Source organism: Cnephaeus nilssonii (genome assembly GCF_951640355.1).
Source record: "Cnephaeus nilssonii genome assembly, chromosome: X".
NCBI classification, from domain to species: domain Eukaryota; kingdom Metazoa; phylum Chordata; class Mammalia; order Chiroptera; family Vespertilionidae; genus Cnephaeus; species Cnephaeus nilssonii.
The window spans coordinates 4,803,721-4,829,077 of NC_137071.1; the positions used below are offsets into that span (position 1 = coordinate 4,803,721).

Consider the following 25,357-nt stretch of genomic DNA (forward strand, 5'->3'; position numbering starts at 1 on the left):
ATACTTTATAATTGTTGCAGGGAGGGCAGAAGAATCTCCACTTCCCTGGTCAGGGCACAACCAGTCATCATATAGACTTTTCAAGGCCATCTCCACTTTATATTCTGCTCCAGTGAAAGGTTACTGTTAACTTTTGGCCACAACTCTATCCTTTTGTGTGTTTTTTTTCCTTCAAATTCCATGTTCATTAAAACACCATGAGTCAAATATTTGCAGTTATTAATCTGCCAAAAATGTAAATGATCCCAGAAAGTAGCTGATACAGAGTCGAGACTTACGAAACTTGCAAAGATTACCCAAGCATTTCCTAGAGATTTTAAATTCTAATACATATCAGACAAGACTAGGATGGTGTTAGGGTTTAGGTCATTGTCTTAAGTGACAACACCTACCCCTTCAAATGAGCTAGAGATAAAGTAGTAAACTATTTCAAATACAGCAGAAAGGTCTATAAAGATGAGGACTGAGACTGGAATGCCGAATTTGGCAATTGGGACATTATGAATGACCATAACCTGAACAGCTTCACAAAATGTGTGGGGATTGCTGAGAGGTTGACGCTGATTTCAGTGAGTGAAGAATGAAATGGAAGATAAGGGAAGTTGAGACAGACACTCTTGATTACGCTTTTGAGAAATGTAAGGAAGAGAGAGACTACGTGGGAATTAAAAAGTGATTGAGGGAATCAAGAAAAGTGTGAAAGAGGAATACAAGAGACCTGTGCAAATTTCCAGGTGTGAATGTACGGGCAGTTGGCAGATCAAGCATGCACACCCAATGACTAGTAAACTATCAGCAATTCCTTGTCCTTAGCCATACCTGCAGGTCTCCTGGGTTCAACTGACCAACGTGTCCACAGAAGTCTTCATGAGCCATGCTGCCCCCTTCTAGGAGGTAAGATACCTTTGAAAAACAAGCAGAAGAAAAAGTAGGTGTTGGATAGCTGTGAATAGTTGTTTACTTTCCCCACAGAAAATAGGTTGAAGAGTGTTTCAGGAGTAATTAAGATAGTAAGGAGGGCCAGCTGAGGGAACGAATCTCAGTGAAAGGGCCGTGCTAGCACACACAACGTCTTTGAGATAATTTCATATAGGAGCCAGTTCCTTCCAGCAGAGACAGGCCTGGGCATGTCAGAGCTCACAGCCCAATGAGAGGAGCCCCCACTTAACCCCTTAGTCCCATAGCCCATCGCCCTGCCATGGTGGGTCCTGGAGCTCAGGGAGTAAGAGAAGCAGTTCCTGTTGAAACAACAAGGGCCCAGTGACCAATGCCACATCCACCAAGGTATGCGGGATGACAGACCTAAAAGCTAACTTGAGAACACTAAAGGAAATGTATTTCTGAAACCAGGCACATAAACTCGCTAAGTACTCAATAAACGTTTGTAAAATATGTGAAATGAATTCATATGAACTAAAGTCAACTTTTCCAGAGGCAGGTCCATACTAAATCTAAAAGTGAAAAGAAATCCTGGGCGGTTCAACAGAGTAGTCACTAACCACGGTTGCCATTTTTTGATATGTCCATCCCCGTGGAGGGTACTCCTTTAACATTAACACTCCGAGGCTCTTACTGTACTTCACCACCCATGGGAAGGAAACAACTTAATCTGACTGGTGGACGTGAAAGCAGAAATTTCTTGCATAGCTGAAGCCCCGCTCCTCTCCTTCCCACAGAAAGCAAGTGCCCTCTTTTACTCTCTGTCTCTGTGAGAAGGGCCAACCCTGATGGTGGTGGCCTGCAGGAATCCAGCACAGCCAATGATATCTGAATAAAGTCTGTTTGTTTCAGGTTCAGTATTCAGAAGCCCAATTGCCTTCAGATATAAGCCACATTCTCCAATCTCAGCTTTATCAGAAATAAAGGTATATTTTTGTCTGTCATCTTTCTTACTCTTTTATCTTCTCAACTGGTTCAGAATTTGGGCTAGGAAAACAGGCATTGTTTATTCTGCCTTCTCAAACGTCAAACTAAGGTCAATGAAAGACCTGATACCATCGTCCCGTTGAAACCTTATATTGTACCCTATGATAATCCCACCTCTTCTTCAGCTAACTATTGGGTGCCAGTTCCTGAAACTAAATGTTTACAGAGCACTTACTACAGTGCAAACCAGAGCTAGCTGACATAAGGACTTTCCATGTGTCATCCTGCAGAGCAATGTCATTAAGTGTACAGTGTACAGAATGGCCTCAGGAGCAACTTTTACCCAAGCAGGTGACTACAGAAATGGAAGGTTCTAGATTGTGATGGTTAATTTTATGTGCCAACTTCACTGGGCTAAGGGATGCCAAGATAGCTGGCGAAACCTTATTTCTGGGTGTATCTGTGAAGGTGTTTCTGGAAGAAATGAGCATTTGAGTCCATAGACTAAAGAAGATAGCCCTCACCATTGCAGGGGGATGGTACATCACCCAATCCATTGAGGGTCCAAACAGAACAAAAAGGTGAAGGAAAAGCCAGTTCTTGCTCTCTCTTCTTTAGATAGAACATCTTCTCCTGCCCTTAGATCAGAGCTCCTAGTTCTCATCCTTCAGACTCTGGGACTTATACCAGTAGCAAACCCCCACTCCAGTTCTCAGACTTTGGACCTTGGACCTTGAACTGAATTACTATATCACCAGCTTTCCTGGTTTTCCAGCTTGTAGACACCAGATTGTGAGACTTCTTCACCTCCATAACCATGTGAAGCAATTCCTATAATAAACTCCTCTTTATATCTATCTCTATATATCTTATTGGTTCTGTTTTCTGGAGAACCCTGACCAGATTTTAAGTCTTAACTCCCCACCTGGGAACTTAGTATAGCAATGGAAACAGTGCAACATTGGCTCAGAAATAGAAGAGACCCATTTGTATGGAAAATTAATAAATGATGACAGTCATTTCAAATCAGTGGGGCAAGGATCCATTTTCCAATAAACAGTATTGGAACAAGTGACTGACCATATGAAAGAAGGGAGTAAGCTCCCACTATACACAGAAACATGTTCCAAATGGATGAAGGATTTAAATGTAAAAAAAATATACTTCTAAGATTTAAATCTAAGGAGACAAGGATATAAAATGTACATACAAATCGATAATTGAAATTTTTATTGTAACAAAAAGGCAGGAACAATCTGGATGATGGGTTAATAGAATACACTTAGCTAAATTATGGCATAGCTATACAAGGGAATATGCAACTGTTAGAAGTAATATTTATATATGTAATATAAATCTCTATTTACTGACACAGAAAATGACATATTATTTCATCAAAAAAGCAGGTTACAGAACAGTAATTTTATTTAAAGGGTTCATATACAATGATCCATGCAAATGGGTTTATTTAAGTAACATTGGATCCAGTTATGTCAGGATATGCATGGAGATGCTCTTACCAAAGGGGTTCATTCACCTGTGCACATTAAAGCCCAATCAAACTTGAACAGGAGTTCTCTGCGAAGAAACTAAAGGTTTATTTAAGGAAATGATGCCAAACCTGAAGTCACACAGGGGAACTGTTATCTAAGACCTGGCTCCCCTTGGCTTCCAAGGGATGGGTTATATAGGGGAGAAATCATTAATCATAGTAACTACGGGAGTTAGGGTCGTGGTCTCTATTGATTGATTGTTGCTAGGATAGGGGTAGCTGATCATTGTAGCTGGTCCTGATGTCAGCCATGGCGTTGCTCTATCTGGTTTCCCAAGGGTGTGGTCAGTGGGATCTTTCTGCTTTTCTGGGCCTGGAGCTGAAACACAACTGAGGCCAGATGACATATTTAGTTTGACCAAAGACCTGTCTCTACGGTCAACAGACCCAGCCTTTATTCCTAAGATTAATTGATGCTGACCAGAATCTCATTGTCCTGAGGACTTGGTGAACATGCAACAGAGAAGAAGGCAGGTGAATCAGGGTGCTCCTAGGCTGGACAAGGCCAGTTTAAATCAAAAGGAGAAAAGGTCAGATTAAAGAAATGAAGTTTCTGTGTGGTTACAAAGCCTGGGTGGACACAGAGCAAAATGTGAACTGTGGTCATCTCCAGATGGTGGAATTGCATCTACATGTTGTGACCTTTCCACTTATAGTTTGGGTGTTCTGGAATGAGTACTGTACTTTTGTACAACAAAAACAAGTCATTTATTTTGGGAAAATATAAAGATGCTGCTGGTAATCCGTGAATGAAAATAAGTGATATGCTTTGTTCCTTGTTTTGGTGAACTAGGGCTGGGCAGACAGGGAGACATAAGGGAAAACACTAAGAATCAGAAGAATAACTCCACGTTACATGTGAGGACAGTATAGCTAGCTCTAACTTCAATGTATTAGCAAGAGAGAAGATTTGGAAATACTATAGAGGACACTCAGGCCAAAATTGGATTCAAGCACAAAGCTTGAAAATTCCAAATTTCAAAGAAGCAGCCCAACTACCAGGAGCATTGTCTAGAATTGCTTTTCTTTTCCTGTTATGCATGCATTTTTTAATTAAAATAACTTCATAAAAAATGGCAATTTTCATTGTTTTGACTGAAACTCTCCTTTAGGTTCTCAAAGGAGTCTCTTTCAAATCATATTCTTTCCATCCCGAAAGAGTTTTCAATTATCCAAGTTGAGGGGCTTTCAAGTTATTAATCATCTCAAAATATGTCAGGCAACTTTGTAAAGTAAATTATGAAATTATTTCATTCAAAGATGGAAATGTATGTAGACACCAAGAGAGGTGTTGCGTGTGTGTGTGTGTGTGTGTGTGTGTGTGTGTGTGTGTGTTGTGTTTTGTTGGTGTTTTGTTTTGTTTTTGCAAACTTTATTTTAGAAAGCAATTCCAACATTGTTTCTAAAAGATTGAGAAGCCCATTATAAACTGATGAACAAAAATATAGATACAGAGACAGTAAAGCATCAAACAGACTGTCAAATTACAGGGGGAAGGTTAGGGAGAGGTGGGGGAGATAAGAGATCAACCGAAGGACTTGTATGCATGCATATAAGCATAACTAATGGACACAAAACTCTGGGGGGTGAGGGCATGTATGAGTGTGGGGTGGGGGGGGATAATGGTAAGATATGTACACATATAATACCTAAATAAAAAAAAGTGGAAAAAATAATTAAAAAAATATAAGATTGAGAAGCCAATTATCCCTCTTTTCCTCTAGTTTTGAGGTGGGGATTTCTACTTCTCTCTGGTAATACAAAAGTAAACCTCACTTCTCCCATCCTAAATACTATAAAATCTGAATTAGAGAAGTCTGCTCTATGAAGATTTGCTGAGTCTGCAATGCCTACCTTTGACTACTTACAGCAAAAACCATACTTTTAACCTTTTGGGGAAAATCCGAAACCAAAGAAATGACTGACTCTTTGATTATCTAGCTTTCAATTTATTTATTTTTGCTAAGTGCTATAAATGCTACACTGATGCCTTAAGTCTAAATTAGTGCCTGCAAATCATTTTTTAAAAATCTCAAGCAATACTTTTTGAGTTGACACAATCCAGATGATTTTTTAGGACATTGCATAATCGCAAACACCTGGAGAATTGCCATGGGCGGTTGATGAATTCGGGAGTGTTATGTTTAAACTCAAGTGTCTAATTAAGTAAGAAATGTGTAATCGGAAACAGGAGTTTTCTTAAAGGACTTGTCATGCTTCCTCGTCCTGCTCATCCTTTCCTCCTTCTAGTCCTAAACTTTTCATGGGTCTCTACTAAATACTTTTGCTTCCTTGTCTGTTCTTATCTCTTTCTGTATTTTGTGTGTATTTGGAAGGAGAAGGGTACAAACCCACAACAATAAGGAAAGAAAAGTGCCACTTGCAACGTGAAATTTAGGAAAGGTATACTTCAAAGAGCTATAAATTCAGCAGAATCACAGAACAAGATATAATATAGTTTGTTGTTTCTTTCTGGCTGGTATTCAGAAGGAAGAGTGTGATGACCTAATTTGATATTATAGATGCAAGGCTTATACTTTAAAGCAAAAAGTCTATGTTGTAGATAAAACTATGTTTTCTTTTAATTTCTAATTGCCCTCAAATGGTGGTTTTCCTCTTGGTAGCTGAATAGGAAAAGGAGGGGAAAAAACACAAGTTGAGTTCATGGCTGATGAGAAAGGCCCGAATATGAGGTTCTGATGATCATATTCCTGAATCTAACTATGCAGGTGAGCTGAATTGCAGACTCCCTGAGAACCTTCCAGCTGCTTCTAAATCCCCAAAGCCAGGAATGCTCTTCCTCTTCAAACTCCACTCAGGATTCAGTCTCTCAGGGAATCTCCTCAGACAAACTCCCCATGGCTCCTTACGTAATCATCAGGCCAGCTTCTTAACCCATATAACTTGTATCTTCTAAATCCAAAGTCAAGGTGTTCACGTTCATTGTTTTATTTCCACAGTTTTATTGAAAGAATCTCAAGAAAATGGTTTGCCAACTTCTATGATTAGCCAAATTTCCCATATACAAAAGTGTTGTCTGCACCCAGGGGGAAAGTGGGTGGTTAGAAGTACTTTTGTTTAAGAGTGCCCCCTGCTGATCCTAAATGTGTGCTCAATATTTTTCTGCAATCAGATCATGTGTCTCTGTGGCAGGTTGCCATTTAGACATCAAACAATGAGCCACGTTGTGGTGTAGAGGGAGGTTTTTCTGCTCAGCACAGTCTTTAGTTAAAACCTGCCAAGGCAGACACTTTAGAATGAAGTGCCTGAATATGCTCCCTTGCACACATGGTCCCAGGCAGGTTTGGGGCTCACAGGGCTCTTACAAAGAAAGAGAGGTTTAAGGGAACTATGTCAAGTCCCCTCTTGTTTTAATATTTTGTTAAAATTCCATTATAATAATATGTAATTTAACTAAGCAGATGATATCTTTCGATTGATGCATTATTATTATTATTATTCCCTGATTTGATTAATTATAAGGATTTAATTTCTCAGACCTTTAGTTAATGTGTTTATTGTACTTGATATTATTGGGCCACAGTTCTCAGAAATTTGGACTTCAAGAAGCAACAAAACATTTTATAATAAGGGGGTTTGAGCCTTGCCAGTGTGGTTCAGTGGTTGTGTGTCGACCTATGAACCAGGAGCTCACAGTTCGATTCCTGGTAGGGCACAAGCCCGGGTTGCGGGCTCGATCCTCAGTGTGGGGTGTGCAGGAGGCAGCCGATCCATGATTCTCTCTCATCATTAATGTTTCTATCTCTCTCTCCCTCTCCCTTTCTCTCTGAAATCAATAAAAATGTCATCACAGACTCATAAGTGGAAAATTAGAAAAATGAACATAATGATCAACACTTGCCCACCTAGGAAACACTAAGAAAATGTGCAGATAAAAGATATGAATACTAAAGAGAAGTACATTGGTCCCAGTGGAAACACAGAACGAAGATTAATTTTGATGAATAAGAATCTGGAGGAATGGGGGATAAATTTATGGAGGAGTCAAGACCCCACCTGGTCCTTAAAAGATTGGAATATTGAGGGAAAGCTGGGAAAGCTGGAGTGGGATGGGGCAAAAGGGTAAATAGAAGGAGGAAAAGAGTTTTTAGGTTGTAATAAAAAGTCATAAGCAATGAAAGCACAATTTTATTTATTATGTTGTTACCGCTAACAATTTTATCTCCTTGTGGCTACAAGAAGTTAAATGATTGTCCTTAAATATCCAGGCAGCTAACCAACCTAATCCATTTCCTCATTATACTGGAAGTTCAGAGGAGAAATGAGAGCATTACTTTGCACTGACAGGCAGGAAAATTTGGAGCCCTCAACCATGAACCATGAAAGCATTGAGTCCCATAGTAAGTGAGTAACAGCAAGAGTATGAGGTGTTTAGTTTGGAGATCTGTATCACCTGTAGAATCTAATTTGTAATACTAATGTGTCAATGTATTGAGACAATACCAGATGTATAGAAATCAACATTGTTCGAGAAGGAGTAGAAGCATGGGAGAGTGATGAGCCATGGGCCTGGGATCAGATGGGCCAGCCCAAGCCCGCCCTGTATGAGTTGTGTGAGCTTGACAAGTCAGCACTTCTCTGAGCTTCTGTTTCTTCATCTGTAAAATAGGGGGCTAACAATTCCTACTTTTCAGGGCTGTTGGTGAAGCACAGAGGTAATGTACTGAAAGCATGTGTAGCTTCTCATGAAACTGGGAGCTAATGTTATGCATGGCAAATGGCATACGGGTTTAATCCTGTAAGGTCAGGCATTTCATTTTAAGTCGATTGATGGATAACTCCAAAGCAGCTTTGCTAAAAGTGTTGAATATCTGCAAGGAGCTTTTTATCGTGTAATGATCTATGTTAATTTATTGTGGACTTATTTTTAGTAGCACTTAAAAAGAATTATTTTAAATTTGGTGACATCAAAGAATATTTAATAACTGGTTGATAGTCTTGATTACATTGCACCTCCAATTTGTCTACTTAACTCTAAGAATGCAGTCTCTCAGACATAAATGGTTTCTGTTTATAATCATTAATCAGGTGGTGGGAAATGGGGAAATTTGGTAAGAATTTATTTGAACTACTTTCAAAGAATATTTCAGTGAAACTGCTATTTCCTCATGTAACCTATGTTCATTGACAGACCAGGGCTTAATTCTTTGCTGTGCGAACTGTCTGTTCACTATAGGATGTTCAGCAGCATTCCTGACCTCTACTCACTAGATGGCAGCAGCATCCTCCAGTTGGTATACCAGAAATGTCTCCAGAAATTACCACTTATGGGCAAAATCACCTTCAGTTGAGAACCACTGACATAAGACAGTCTGAAAGCTAAAGACAGTTCTAATTTAGCATGATTGGATTAATTTGGGAGTTTCAGTATATACAATTTTGGCCATCCATTTATAAATAAAGAATGAGTTATGCTTTCAAGGCTGTCCCTGGTAATGGCTCAACCTACAGCCTTAGATCCCACCCACCACACACACATCCAATTTCTAAGTCCAAATAAACTACTCACCATTTAGTCTACCCCCATACTATGCCCTACATCTTTACCCCCACTATCCAGAGAATCATATCTCACTTATTCCTTAAGATTTTACTAAATGGCTAAAATTTTCCTGAATCCCTCCCCGGCCTTTCTGTTAGAAGTGCTAGCTCCCACTTGAGAACATGAAACTTCTTCAACTGGACATCTCTTATTCCTTCTCAATCTTCTTCTAACTTTCTTGCAAAGTAGAAGTCCTCTACCCCCAGGACTAACTCACACATGCACATAAGCACACGTGTGTGCATGTACACACACACACACACACACACACACACAATTTTAATTTCTGTTCAGCCAGGCTACATGTGGAAGAGGAGAAAGTTGTGATTATAAATTGAGCACTCATGAAGTTTCATGGGAACCTCTCATAGTCCACAAATATTTCTTAGAGGAAGCTGCCCCTAGGTCAGTGGTTGGCAAACTGCGGCTCGCGAGCCACATGCGGCTCTTTGGCCCCTTGAGTGTGGCTCTTCCACAAAATACCACGGCCTGGGCAAGTCTATTTGGAGGAAGTGGCGTTAGAAGAAGTTTAAGTTTAAAAAAGTTGGCTCTCAAAAGAAATTTCAATCATTGTACTGTTGGTATTTGGCTCTGTTGACTAATGAGTTTGCCGACCACTGGCCTGGGCCATCCTCCCCATTATACATTGCCATATAGTATCAGCTTATCTGGTTGACTGAAATAGAATGTAAACTGGGCTGATTTCATGGGGAGGAAGCGGACCCAAGTCGAAAGCCTCAGCAGGAGTTCCTGGAGAGCAGGTGAGCATCAGGAGCTTCATGAGAACACTTTTTTTTATCTTCAAATAGGTCATAAGAAGAGGGCATTTTGAAAATCTTAGTATTTTGAATAACCAATAGGCATAGGTTGAAACTCTAAAGATACAAAAAGAAAAAGAGGGAGTTAAAATGATCTCTTTCCAACTCTTCCTCATCACCCAGTATCCTTTCCTGGGAGGTGCATGACCAGTTTCTTGGGTATACTTTCAGAGAAAACGTAGGCATATCCAAGAATAAAGGCATAAGTGAAAATAACCCAAGTGTCCGTCAATAGATGACCGGATAAACAAAATGTGGTATGCTCATATAATGGAATATTATTCAGTCATAAAAAAGAAATGAAGTACTAATATAAACTACAACATGGATGAACCTTGAAAACATTATGCTCAGTGAAAGAAGCCAGACATGAGAGACTACATATGGTATGATTCCTTTTCTATGAAATGTTCAGAATAGGCAAATCCATAGACACAGAAAGTGTGGTTGCCAGAAGCTGGGGGAAGTGGGAATGAGGAGTTATTGCTAATGGATATGGGCTCTTTTTTGGGGGGAGATGAAAATGTTCTGGAATCAGGTGATATTTGCACAATCATATGAATATACTTAAAACTAATACATTTTTTAAAAGTTTGGTGAATATATATTTGTATCTGTCATAATGTGTTTGTTTTTTCCTCTAAGCATTACCTTCTTTTGGCATCAAAACATGAATTTTGTAATTTTATTTTTTTTTTCATCAATGTAGTCTGTGGAAGTAATCATTCACTAAATTAGTCTGTCTTCCCCCAATAGAATTGATAATAAACAATTTTAAGAGAATAAAGGTATAGTCTTTTCATACCTTTATATTTGCTTCTTAAACAAATCTGACACTGCCAATTCTGTACCTTGCCTTTGTCACTTTCCAACTATCATGGAGATTGGTTCTATATTAGGACATAGCAAGCTATGAAATTTTTCCTGATTGCTGTGCAATTTTTCCTAATGACTGTGCAGTATTCCCTTGTATGGACACATATTAAACCATTGGTTATCAACTGGGGCAATTTGGTGGCCCCCTGCCCTGCAGCAGACATCTGGCAATGTCTGGAGACATTCATGATTGTCACAACTAGAGGTAGCAGGTGCTTCTGGCATCTAGTGTTTAGAGGACAGACCCTCACAACAAAGAATTATCCACTCAGAATGTTGAAAGTGCCAAGGTTGAGAAATCTTGATTTAAACAGTCTATGAGTAATAAAAGTTATTTATAATAATTCTTTTATAAATAACCCTGCATAATATTCTATCTTCCAGATAGATAATAATTTCCTTACAGATAATTTCCAGATAGATAGATGATAGATAGATAGATAGATAGATAGATAGATAGATAGATAGAGTTGATAGAGATAGAGATATATACTAATTCCCCTATTATTTTGGATACTTACTTTGTTCCTTTTCTACTTTGTAAAACTGCACTGGAATAAATATTCGTATAATAAGCTTTTATTCTTACGATGAAATTTTTTTCCAGGAAATTAGATTCCTGAAAGTAGAATTACTGGGTTAAAAGGGAATATTTGTTTCCCCTGGGATTGTATGGTGATCTTATTGCCATTGTGAATGGGATATTCCCATTGTATGTGGTCATTGCTTTTATTCAGGAAAATGGGTGGTTTTTGCATGATTTATATCCAGGTTTTGGTTGATATTCTTAGCACAGTGGTGCCAAGAGATGTCTTGGAGGTGAGGGTGGCTTCAGCTTCTTTCCTATAATCTGTTAGCTTCACCTGTCAATCATGCCAAATAAACATATAAGCTAAAATCCACGTGCTGGCATTGTAACTATAACTTCAGGACAAGTCTTGTGCCCTTGGTCCTCCTCCAGTCATGTTGCCACCCAACGCTGGAGGCAACCACTTTGGGGTTTTCTTTTTTTAGCATATTACCTAAAAAAAATATTTCCCTCTTCCTTTCCAATAGCTATAACTCTTAGTAACAGCTTCAAAGCTCCCAGAACCATATTAAATCGTAATGGTGCTGGTCGATATTTTTGTCTTTTTTTTTTCTCTCAAATTAACAGGATTATATCTAATATCTCAGTGTTAGATATGACATAAGATGTTCACTGAACAATAGTCTTTATAATTTTGGGAAAGTATCCTTCTCTCCTAGTTTCCTAGAGCAGTGGTCAGCAAACTGCGGCTCGCAAGCCACATGCGGCTCTTTGGCCCCTTGAGCTTTTAGCAATTAAGTTAATTGAGTTAATAACAATGTACCTACTTATATAGTTTAAGGTTAATAACAATTTAATTGTTAATAACAATTAAATTAATAACAATGTACCTACCTATATAGTTTAAGGTTAAAAAATTTGGCTCTCAAAAGAAATTTCAATCGTTGTACTGTTGATATTTGGCTCTGTTGACTAATCAGTTTGCCGACCACTGTCCTAGAGTATTTCCCTCCCCTACCCCGAAAATGGATTTTAATTAAATAAAGCTTCCTCCCCCCGACCTTGATTCAATAATGGTTTGATAAGTTTTGAAAGTGAACAGCAAGCTAGAAAAAGCGGGCTGTATGGGAGACAGGAGATTTGAATCCAGTGTGAGCTTTCGTGTGAATCACCAGGACCTTTCCTTCCTCTCCAGGATATTGTTCAGGCATTGCCTGCAAACTCTGCTGGCTGCCAACCAGTGAATGCTAGTGTGGCCATTCTAGTGGGCACACCCTTAGAAACAAGGAAGGTTTGTTCTCCTGATCAACAAACCTGCTGAGGCTTGTAGTGAAGAACTTTTAAAACATGTCTAAGCTCAACTAAGAACATAATGGACAAAAACATCCTAAAATGTCCCTGAGAAGCAGGCATAACAGTTAAGTCCTGACAGTTCTTAACCCTTTGCACTCGCTTGCTTTTTTCTCAATTCCTTTATTCTAATGCTAAACGTGTCAAGTCACACTGGACATCCGAGTGCAAAAGGTTAAATTTAACTAGGCAGGAGTGACCAACCATCTTGGTTTCCCCAGGACTGAGGGGATCCAAGGGACACTGGATGTTCAGTGCTAAAATCTGTAAAGTCATGAGGCTATAATTTGAAGGAAGATGTTAAAAGGCATAAAATGCATTTCTTCTCAGAGTAGGTGAACAGTTCATCAACAGAGTGTGAACGTTACTGGTTTTTCAAGCTAAACTAAACTTTATCAGGGCATGGATTAAAAAGAGAAGAATGTTGCCAAATTTACAGATCTTTCTTTGTTTCTGATCATTTACAGTTGCCCCAAACAAATCGGGGAGGGGGGAGATATCAGGCCTGACCAGAAATAGGTCACTGCAAAATTATTCCACCCTTTACCACTCAGGCCTTTGGAAAACAATGCTCCCCAGAATCTAAACTCCTGGCAGGAAATACTGAACAAATTTTCCCCTTTGTCTTGTGACCACCAGCTGTGCCTCCTCTAGGGCATTCCTCCCTCCTCAATTTTCAGGCAAGTCTTTAACAGAAAATACACAGCTAGCCAAACCAAAGAGCTAAGATTTAAAAAAATTATTAACATTAACTCAGTAAAATCAGGTTCTCACTCTTATCTCATAATTTGCAAAGTCATCTAGAGGAGCATTTCTCAAATGTTAATGTGCACATCAATCACTTGAGGATGTTGTTAAAATGCAGGTTTTGATTCAATAAATCTCAGGAGGAGCCTGAGGTTCCAGGTGAGACCAGGTATACCCATCATATTGAGGTAATAAGAATTTTGTAGAATAATATTCTCCACATTTCTTTGATTGTGTATCACTATTAATTTAAAAAATGAGCATGCACTCAAATATGTGTGTTTATATTTTCATGTGTCAGTACAGCATAATTTCATTTTTATTTTTAAAATTCTTCTTAGCGGTGGGGGGGGGGATAATGGTAAGATATGTACACATATAATACCTAAATAAAAAGTGGAAAAAATTCTTCTTAGCTCTAATATTTTTTATTATTCCAGCACAGCACTGACTCATGTAGTACACAACCATTTTAAGGAACATTGAATCTGGTAACACACCCATTATGTTAACATTCAGTGCATGTTTGTATTTCCCAGAAATCAGAAAATCACTTCAACTCAGGGAGGCTGTTCTACCTCTGTATAATGAATTGTTATCAAGTTCATCCTTCTTTTGGTTTGATTCTATGCTATGTATCCAAAGGTTTACCTTTAGGGGTATGCAAAACAAGCCTAATCCCTCCTAACACTATTGAAAATCCTGTCATTGAAAAGGGCCTGATTTCCTTAATATAAAATGAGTTTCTATAAAATAATAATAGCAGCAACCCAACAGAAAAAAATAGGGCAAGGATATAAATATGTATGGTGAACAAATGTTTAAAAATGAAAAGTTAATCACTCAGATAAAAGAAATACAAATTAAAACTATCATGAGGCATTATTTTTCACTTGTCAAAACAGCAAAGATAAAGAGAAGTTGGGTAAATATATTGTATTGGTGATACTGAGGGAAAACAGGTACCCTCAGACATCATTGCAGTAATGTCAACTGATACAACCTTCACATCAGATGTTTAATAAAGCCAGTAAGGATTAGCTTTTTGAAGAATATTGGGAAAATGCTAAGAGTATAATGTTAAGTTTTTAAAAGACACAAAACATATACAGCATGATACCAGAAAAAAAGTACTAGAAGAAAATACATCAAAACAATAACAATACCTACTTCTGGATGGTAAGATAGCTTCAGAAGTAGTTCTAACTTTGTTCTTTGTACTAATTAGCATTTTCAAAATTTATAGCAAGCCTGTAGAAAATGCTCCAGGGATGTATAGAGCAAGAGCAGAGCATACTTGCTGGACCCCTCTGACAATCCAATATGCAGTCAGTGAGCCATGACTGTTATGTCAAGTGCTGTGTCAAGACTGAGGTAATGAGCCCTAGCTGGTCTGGCTCAGTGGATAGAGCATCAGCCTGTGGACTGAAGGGTCCCAGGTTCAATTCTGGTCAAGGACATGTACCTTGATTGCAGGTTCCCCAGCCCTGGTCGGGGTGCATGCAGGAGGCAACCAATTGATGTGTCTCTCTCACATCAATGTATCTCTCTGTCTTTCCCTCCCCCTCTCTAAAAAAAATCAATGGAAAAATATCCTCAGGTGAGGATTAACAATCAAACAAAAAAAGACAGGTAATGGGGTGTAATGGGAATGCCCTTAGGGAGGTCCTGGAACACCCAAAACCACAAGTTTGGACACTTGGATAAGGACTCCATAGTGACACCAATATGAATGGTACCTCCACCCTTTGTGGACTATAAGAACTCCGAGCTCCTACCACCCAATGCTTGAGCTTGGCCATACCATGGGTCATGGTCAGAGCCCTGCCGGATTTCACACCACCAGAAGGGTGCTGCCACTGTAGCCACATGGCTTGAGAATGACGCCCTCCTTTCCACCTGTAAATGCTGCCAGTGATTGGGACTTTGCTCTGGACACTCACTCTGCTCGCTTCTATCACATAAGCTCCCCGTCTCCGTGTGTAACCTGCATATGACTCTATTGGCTTATTGGGGTTGTTCATCCCTAATAAACCTGGCATTTTGGAAAGACACAAACATGTGCAACTCCTTTCGAGGATGTTCCCTTGCTGAAGACAAAGGAGGTAATACCAGCCTACAAGTGGAACTGGTTTTAAACTGCATACTTTTAAAGTTTATATTAAGACAAAGATGACTCCTTGGCTTATCTACACTCCTGGGGGAAACTGATACAGTTGATTCTAGTTACTCTTAGTAGTAATATTCTATTAAAGGTGCCATGATCACTGAATTAGCAAACACTGAGCCACTGCTTCTAGAGAAACACAGGAATGTGATCCTGCAAGCTTCTGGCCACATTTTCATTAACTGACCAACACATAACCTTGTTTTATATTTGTTTCCATTTAAAGACACTTTATTTAACATATGTTGTTGATTGATTAATATTGAACTCACAGCCAATAGCACTATAACTCATGCCTGAAAGAAGGTTATGTAACACATGTATTTTCTCTATAAGGCACCTCACAGCCTTTTGCATAGGGACACCAGATAGTACTTCAGTTGGAGGCCATCTTAAATAGTGAATTCACCAACAAAAAAAGCACTAACATGTAAAAAATATGACATTAAATAGGCCTCAAGGACACCCTTTTACAGTATGAGAGCTGAAACAGGAAGCAGAGCATCACCTTGCTCATCTTCAGCTGGGAACATGCACCTTGGGCCTATCTGTGCACATCCATGAATCAAAAGTACTGATTTTGGGATTACAAATAAATTTAGCAAGTATATGATTCGCGAATACAGAATCCACAAAATAATGAGGATTGACTACAATTATGAATATATTTTTAAGGAAGATTCTTACTCAAAAGAAAAGAGTCAAATACCAATATTCTACCGCTGAACTCCTTGAGTAGTTTAAAGTTGAGTACCTTACAATTTATTTATTTTTTTAAAAAAATATATATTTTATTGATTTTTTTACAGAGAGGAAGGGAGAGGGATAGAGAGCCAGAAACATCGATGAGAGAGAAACATCGATCAGCTGCCTCCCGCACACCCCCTACTGGGGATGCGCCCGCAACCAAGGCACATGCCCATGACCGGAATCGAACCCGGGACCCTTCAGTCTGCAGGCCGACGCTCTATCCACCGAGCCAAACCAGCCAGGGAAGTACCTTACAATTTATAGCGGACCCCTTTTCATAGTGGAAAGGAAAGTAATATATTTTGTCCTTTTATATATTTATTGTCTTCAGGAAAAGCCATCTCTTTTTATTATCCAGTAAAATTCAGCCATTAGTTATGGAGTATATCCAACTGGAAAACATGGAGATGTGTGGGATTATCTCAGCTGAAGCAATTTACAGTCCTCTTGGGCATGGCCAAGAGAGGTGTCAATTAAGGCAATTCTTCAATTGCCACCTTCAATTCAAGATAGACAGGATATGATTGGGGTCACCACAGAGACCTAATATTCTAATGTGCATGAGCCCAGTAAAAATATAATGCTAAAGGGGACCAAATGAAGGAGCAAGTGCATCTACTTGGGATTATCTGGAAAACCTGATGGAGAAAGTAATATTTGAAAAGACCATGAAAGATTAGCAAAATGGTAACTGGAGCAATAGCATGGAGTGGTGAGATGTCTTCATACCATATGATTTGGAATTGGGTCAGAATCCAGCAAGAGTGTAGGGTAGGTGAAAGGAATGAGAAAGAAACTGGAAAGCAAATGGCTAAATGACAAAAGGAGACCTGACTACTTTCATCATTCATACTATTTCCAGAAGCTTCTTGGTTCATCCCTGTAATGGTGAACTGCTTACCTGTCCATCTTTTGCCTCCTTAACTAGACTGCACACTGGAGGCAATCAATGGTCAGGCCTCATTCTTTGCTAGCCTCCCTCTCTCTGTGTTCTCCCCACACTCCCCAACATACACACACACACACACACACACACACACACACATACTAGCATGCAAAAGATCGCTCAACACCAATGCCTGCTTGTCACCAGATTTCGATAAATACTTACTCATTTAATAATTTGCTTGACAAACACACTAAATCTTTAACAAGCCCTGGTGTGTTCCCAAAATTACTGGTTTTTCTCAAGGATCAGATGGCTAAACTTTGTAACTATCCTGGTATTTTTCCTGAATATATGTATATGTGGGGAACAGGAATCTTTGAAAGTGCCACAATATTATATTACACATTTCTATTTCTATATGTAAAACTGAAAACAAATTTGCAGCAGAATCTCTATAAATTTTACAGTTAACTTTGTAAATGTATATGTATGTCCTTAAAATTCTAATTTTTAGGCTATGTTCTATTTTAACCACCTTGATTATATAAAATTCCTTAGAACTGAGATTAAATACTCATAGTGATCTTAGACTGTCTTTTGGGTTTAAAATATTATATTACATGAGGTTATTTCTGAATAGTCTTGAAGAGAAACAAGTTTTAAATATAAAATTATTTTAATCATAAAGTTTTTCTTCTACCTCCAATAAATTTTAATTATATAAATATTTTAAGAAGTCAATTCTTGCTCTTAATTAACTGCTTGAATAGGAATGTCTCCAGTGGCGCAAATGCAAAGAATATTAAAAAAACAGTGAATATACCCATTTGAGTATACTTCATGTAAAAGAGATATTACAATTCTCTAACAGCCAGTTAATAGCCAGGAACTTATAAATTAATTTTTGCCAATACTCATTGCTTCAAAAGTTGAATTTATCATTAAAAATGATTAGTAAATTTAAAAACAGAGGCAAGTTTTAAAATACACACTTTTGCAGTTAAATTCTTTTACTTACTGTTTCAAAACCTCGATGTGGGTGATCAGGAAATCCACCTGGTCTACCACCTTTAAATTCATCAAACAGTAAAAATGGATCCAGATTTTTTAACTGAAATAAAAATAAAATTCAGCAGATTAGGTATGCCTTTTAAGCTACACTACTAGGGACTACATTCATGAACCGATCTAGCAAGAACTCATTGAAAACCACATAGCCAGTGAGCAACGTACAGAAATGAAAAGAAATCCTTACACACACACACACACACACACACACACACACACACACACACTGATTCACTGATTAAGTTAGAATTGACATTTTATGAGAAGTGTGAGGAGTGGACAAACATTTCATAATCATCTGAGACAGTGGTTCTCAACCTTTCTAATGCCGCGACCCTTTAATACAGTTCCTCATGTTGTGGTGACCCCCAACCATGAAATTATTTTCGTTGCTACTTCATAACTGTAATTTTGTTACTGTTAATGAATCGTAATATAAATATCTGTGTTTTCTGATGGTCTTAGGCTCTACAGCAGCAGTGGGTCACAGGTTGACAACTGCTAGCAGGGTCGCCTATTTACATTACGATTCATTAACAGTAACAAAATTACAGTTATGAAGTAGCAACGAAAATAATTTCATGGTTGGGGGTCACCACAACATGAGGAACTGTATTAAAGGGTCGCGGCATTAAAAAGGTTGAGAACTACTGATCTAAGATCTAAATAGACAAGCAGAAACTGATACAGTCCGTATCTTAAACAGATTCATAATCTCATGGGAGGACAGACTAAAAAGTCATTGATTGCATTGTGTTGATAAATGCTCTGGAGGAAGACACTTTATTACACATGAGAGTGGGGCAGGATCAAGGAAGATGTCACTTAAACTGGGTCTTGAAGTATATGTAGCAGTTCAGTAGAAGGGGGAGAAGGAAGACTATTCCAAGAAAAAGAGCAAAGACACAGCTTGGCAAGCTTGAAGAACTACAAGGAAATGACTCTATTGGGGCAAAGGGTGCACATAGAATTATGATGAGAGATCGGCTGAGGAGAGAGGTCAAACCTTAAAGAAGTTTGGGTTTTATCTTTAAGAGGATGGATTATAATCAGATGTTGAGATGATCAGATTTAGAAAGATCACTCTAGCACACATGTGGAAGGTGGTTTAGAAAAGGAAGAGAAAGGAGGCAAAGAGTATTTAGAAAGTCACTTCAATACTCCAGGCAAGGACAAATGCCAGGCCTAAGGCAATGGCAGTGGTAATGCAGAATGGGAACAAGAAAGAGCATTAGACAATTCCCAGACTTCTAGCTATGGTGCCTGGGAGGATGGCAGGGCCATCCAGAAGCACAAGGAATATAGTAAACGCAGCGATGGTGACTTCATTTTAATTCACATTGAGTTTGTGCTATCTGCATAAATGTTACCTACATAAATGGAACTTTAAATATTTAATGTCCAATATATTGTGCAAAAGCTAGAAGGCAACTGAAGATAAATATCAAGCTCAAGTGAGAGGTAGAAACAGATTGGAGTTGCTCTGCATCTAAGAACCAATTTGGGAAAAATGCACATTTACATAATATTGCGTTATCTCCAGTTATTTAGGTCTTTGAAAATGTCTTTTAACAGGATTTGTTATTTTCTCCACAAATATTTTGCATAAATTTTTTCTAGATAGCATCATTTTAAATGTAATAAAAATAGTATTTTTAAATTATATTTTTGAACAGTTTGCTTCTGGGGATTAGAAATGTGGATAGAAAGGCAATTTTGAACATTTCTATGCTCTTGTTAATTTTAACAATTTATCTGTAGTTTCTTTGGGTTTTCTTTGCAAACATTCACAGAATCAATGTATTAATCAATAAGCTTTTGCCCAGAAGCTTACAAACAAAATTTTTCACTTACATTAAAGCTGTAGTGTAGCAGGTTGCTAAGCTTAGCTGGCCTCTACACATCTTCTCATTCTGGGTCCCAAGCATTAACAGTGGTCACTATCTAGAAGATGCTTTTCTGATAGCCAAGGTCAAGAGCAAAAATGAGCCAAGCCAATGGTGCACAATCACATTAACACATACTATTGGTCAAAGCATATGACATGGCCAAGGCCAAAGTCAGGGAGGGGAGAACTTAAACTCTCCATATGGGACTCGGGGCTAATGAAGCTAAAAGTGGTGGGAGTACATAATACCATTACAGCAGTGATTTTCAACAGTGTGAGGAAAGATATAAAACATGCAATGCCTGACTAGTCAGGGGCACTGACCTCTTGTCCCTTAGATTGTCAAATTTAAAAATGACAACCTCCAACACAACAATAGCCATCAGGTATGAGTGAATCACAATTACGCCTATTTTTTGTCAGATCAGCAAAAAATATATTTTGTCAGATCAACAAAAAATATTTTAAAAATGTGCTATAGAAGTTTAGTAATTACTTTATGTGTGCCATGAAATGAAAAAGGTTGAAAATTGCTGCATTATAAGGAGGGGGGAACTATTCCAATTAACACACATCAGCAAATAAATTTTTCCCCTCATTTTTAAATCTTTATACTTTCTATTCCTTTTTCTTCTTTTTGCAAGCTAGCACCTCTACAATAAAACTGAGTAGAAATGATGGTAATAGACATCCTTATCTTGTCCCTGATTTTATAGATAGCTTTTTAAAGTTTCACCAGTAACCAGGTGGTTCAATGCAGGTTTTCTGTAGATCTCTTCGTAAGTTTGAGGAATTTTCCTTCTATTCCTTGTTTACTAATTTTTTAGCATAAATAGATGTTGAATTTTATTGAATATTTTTAGTGCACTGATTGAAATATTTTTTTCACCTTTAATCTGTTAATGTTGGTAAATTACAAAGATTTTCTAACATTACACTACATTTGCTTTCTTCATATAATCCAAACTTGGTGATGATATATTATGTTTTTTATACATTGCTGTATTTGGTTAATACTTTATGATTCTTGGAAAATATTTATAAATGTGATATAATTATCCTTTCACATGCTGTCCTTGTTTGGTCTTGATGTCAAGGTAACTTCATAAAGTGATTTGAGGACTCCCTGGAGCTTCATCTTCTGAAGAATTTGTGCATTACCAGAATTATCTGTACCTTAAATATTGGGTAAAATTTGTCTGTAAACTCATCTGGACCTGTTGTCTTTGTCTTAACCTTTAAAAAATACTGATTCAATTACCCTAATGGCTATGAAACTGTTTAGATTTTTAATTTCTCCTTTCTTTCTCATTGAATTTGTACACTATGAATTTCTCTAACTTCCTATCAGTTCAGCTAATTAATTTTTTTATTTTCAATTATGGTTTGCAGTCAACACTATTTTATATTAGTTTCAGGAGTACAGCATGGCGGTTAGACAATCATATATGTTAAAAGTGCTCTCCCTGAGCCCTAAGTGATTTGGCTCAGTGGATGGAGTGTTGGCCTGCAGACTGAGGGATCCCAGGTTCAATTCCGGTCAAGGGCATGTACCTTGGTTGCAGGCACAACACCAGTAGGAGGTGTGCAGGAGGCAGCTGATAAATGTTTCTCTCCCATTGATATTTCTAACTCTCTATCCCTCTCCCTTCCTCTCTGTAAAAAAATCAATAAAATATATATATTTTTAAAAAGTGCTCTCCCTGACATTTCCAGCACCCACCTGGGACTATACATAGTTGTAGTATTTTCCCCTATATTCCCTATGCTGTACTTTACATCCCCAAGACTATTCTGTAACTACCAGTCTGTACTTATCAATCCCTTCACCTTTTTAACCCAGCCCCCCAACCCTCTCCCCTCTGGCAACTATGAGTTTGTTTCTATTTTGTTTGTTCATTTATATTGCTCTTTAGATTCCACATATAAGTGAAATCGTATGGTATTTGTCTTTGTCTGGTTTATTTTACTACCTAATTAATTTTATTTATTTGTTTGTTTATTTCAAGGTATCTACTCTGTCATATTATTAGACATGAAAGTATCAAATGCGTTCTTTGACTCTGTCTCTGGTTTTGACTCTTCTTTTCACTATCTATGGGTGCACACCACATGTGTATGTATATCACACACAAGTGTATATATGTAACATATATTGTACATATGCACACAAATTCAACAATCTACTGAAAGTTTTTTTTTGTTTTATTTTATTTTATTGTTGACATAAAAATGTATAGTCTACATAATCACCATGATGTAAGATATATGATTATATGTATAATGTTGGGGTCTTTAAAGCAAAGGTTGTGAGCCAGGGACTCTTAACTGGGATAGAATTCAGGGTGGCTGTGAACTTGGCTGAGGAAAAAAAGTACATCTTTATTTTCACTAACCTCTAACAAATTTTTTTCTTCTTTTTTTGTAGTAAAATATACATAACATAAATTTTACCATTTTAACCATTTTTAAGTATTAGTTCAGTGGCATTAAGAACACTGTCATTGGTGTGCAACAGTCACCAGCATCCATCTCCAGACTGAAATTTGACACTTCCTTCAATTATGAATGTAGTAAAAGAAGCACAGTAAAATACTAGCACCTGTGACTTTGTCACCAATACAAATCAAAGCTATTTTCATAGCATATTATAGTTGTTGCCGGTACACGGAACTGTTTTTCATGCTCTTCACAACTTTGAAATTAGGTAGTTATAACTGCCACCAAGACTTGCTGCTTAATGTAAAACTATTAGATTACAAATTTGTTTTATAATATTTTGCTAACCACAAAGTTTTCCTTTGTAATCCTATGTATTTTATGCATTTAAAAAACAATATTCTGAGAAGGAATTGATAGGTTTCACCAAACCACCAATAGGGGTTCACAAGTCAAAATCAATGTAGAAACCCTCAGCAGATGTGTTCCTGACAGATGGAGTAATTAAAGTATTAGTTACCCTCAACAAATAATAATGGGTTTACTGATGGGTGTCCAAATGCTTTACAACTGTCCTATTGGTGATGTGGCCTAGTAGAATATGACACCACATCCACCTGCATCTCCCAACATCCATTGTGCATTTAATAATCCCTTAGGATAATGCTGTTTGCATCTACCTTTCGGAAAACAATGTTGATGGACCTCAAAAGATATTCATAAAGAGAAAGCTAATGATAGAAAGAGTATGAGAATATCAGAGCAGATTTTAAGAGGGACAAACACTTCAAAATGAATCCATTGCCCTACATGGGATGTAATATCCAATATGGTGACTATAGTTAATATATTGTGTTGCATATTTAAAATTTGCTAAGAGATATCTTGAAAGTCCTCATCACGAGAAAAAAAAATTGTAACTATGTATGGTGACAGATGTTATCTAGACTTATTGTGGTGATCATTTCACTATCCTACCTAATAATAGACAAATATGCAAATTGACCGTACCTTCGCTATGCCCACGATTGGCCAGGAGGTGCGGGGGGGGGGGGGGGCGAGACTCGGGGTGGCCGGGGTGGCCGATTGGGCTGGTGGGACGCTGAGTTGCATCGCCAGTGGCGGCGCGAGCTCAGCGTCTGCACCATGGCTGTGCTGCGGCACAGAAGGGGTCTCTGGGGCAGCAAGCTCACGTCCCGCCGCGGACCATCAAAAGCGGGGGAGCTGGGTGCCTGTCCGCTCAGGCAGCAGGCCTTTCAGAAGCCTCCGGCGCGGTGGAGGCTTCTGAAAGGCCTGGTGCACCAGAGGACAGGCACCCAGATCCCCCGCAATTGAAAGCAAAAGCGTGGGAGCTGGGTGCCTGTCCACTCCGGCACCAGGCCTTTCAGAAGCCTCCGGCGCGGTGGAGGCTTCTGAAAGGCCTGGTGCACCAGCAGACAGGCACCCAGCTCCCCCGAGATGGAAAGCAAAAGCGTGGGAGCTGGGTGCCTTTCCGCTCAGGCACCAGGCTCCCCCGTGATCGAAAGCGAAAGCGTGTAGGGGACCCTACACGTGCATGATTTAATCATGCACTGGGCCTCTAGTATATACAAATATTGTATCATTATGTTGCACCTGAAACTAATACCTAAAAAAAACTTTTTGGTTTCTTTTTTTTTTTTAATTTGGTAAGGTCCTGGGTTATAACCATCATTTAATGGGCATATAAGATTTTCTTTTCCACAAGCCCTATGTCTCCCATAATTTTCAAATGAAAGCTCTCTAATGTTGAAAAACATCTACATAACCTATAGTTGCCTTCTCTGATAGCCCCTACTTACCTCCACTACCACAAAAGGACCACATTTTTGGGGTCCCAGCAGTTTCCCTATGAACCCAAATCCCTGGCAATGGCTGACTGACCAAGGGTATAGACCTGACCCAAGCCAAGCCAATCAGGTTATCTCTCTTAGGAATTTGGAATTGAGACTCAGAGTTACCCCTTTGTACTTTCACTTGTAGGCATGTAAAGTTGAGGGCATACAACAAGCATGTCTGCTGATACGCATGCTGAGGCTGATGGGATGTGGGTATGCAGAGAAAGGCAGAGACATTTCATGAAGCTCAGCTGCATGAAATGCAGGTTCTGCTCAGGACCTCTACTAGGCATATCCACAATACAGAAATCCCCCTTTTGGTTGGAGTTGGTCCGTGGGGGACCACAAATGCCAAATTTAGACTTGGCTCCTGTGGCCCCACACAAAGCAGCTCATGTTGGTTTGGGGCCCACTATTCCCCAGTTTGCCCTCAGTGTCCTACCAGTTCCTTCCTCAAAAAAGCACAAAACAGCCACCAAACCAACATACCTCGGGTCTGCCGATGCTTCTGCGGACCCTTGCTCCAACCCCTTCTGACTGCTCCTGGCTGAGCACTGAGAGGGTGACTTTCTTGGAGGATACCATGTTGAAGTCCAAAAAGGAACTGTTCTGATGCTGAACTGTAGAGGCTGAAGGGCAAAAGGTGGGGGGAACAAAACAGAGTAGTCACCAAGTCCTAAGTCATAGCTAAGGACTACAAAATAAAGGATATTAAAATCAATTGTGCCCCAAATACTAACTTATCGGTTGCTTCCTATGTACAACATGTGGGTTAGGTGATTTAAACAGCAGTCATGATGGTGAATGAGTGTTTGAATACTTACTTGGTTCCCAGCTACTAATTATTTACTACTGTTATCTCATGTGATCCTATAGCCATCTTCTACAAGGTTTAGCAACGTGAGCACTTTATCTGCTTTACCTCACTGAAATTTCTCAGACTGCTCTCCCCTTTTCTCCCCCTCCCCACCCCCCAGGCTGAGAGAGCTTTGCAAGGTG

General features: G+C 38.7%; 1 protein-coding gene across 1 annotated transcript in view; it reads right to left on the minus strand.

The window, feature by feature from the left end:
• The window catches only part of PIR (pirin), an 84,374-nt gene that overhangs the window by 57,991 nt on the left and 1,026 nt on the right, over positions 1-25,357 (minus strand). The window contains exons 2-4 of the mRNA XM_079764745.1: positions 24,848-24,987; positions 18,126-18,218; positions 820-903 (exon numbers count right to left, since the gene is read on the minus strand). Of these exons, the coding sequence (XP_079620871.1) occupies positions 820-903; positions 18,126-18,218; positions 24,848-24,943 (273 nt within the window). The 5' untranslated portion in view covers positions 24,944-24,987. The remainder of the gene's footprint in view (positions 1-819; positions 904-18,125; positions 18,219-24,847; positions 24,988-25,357) is intronic.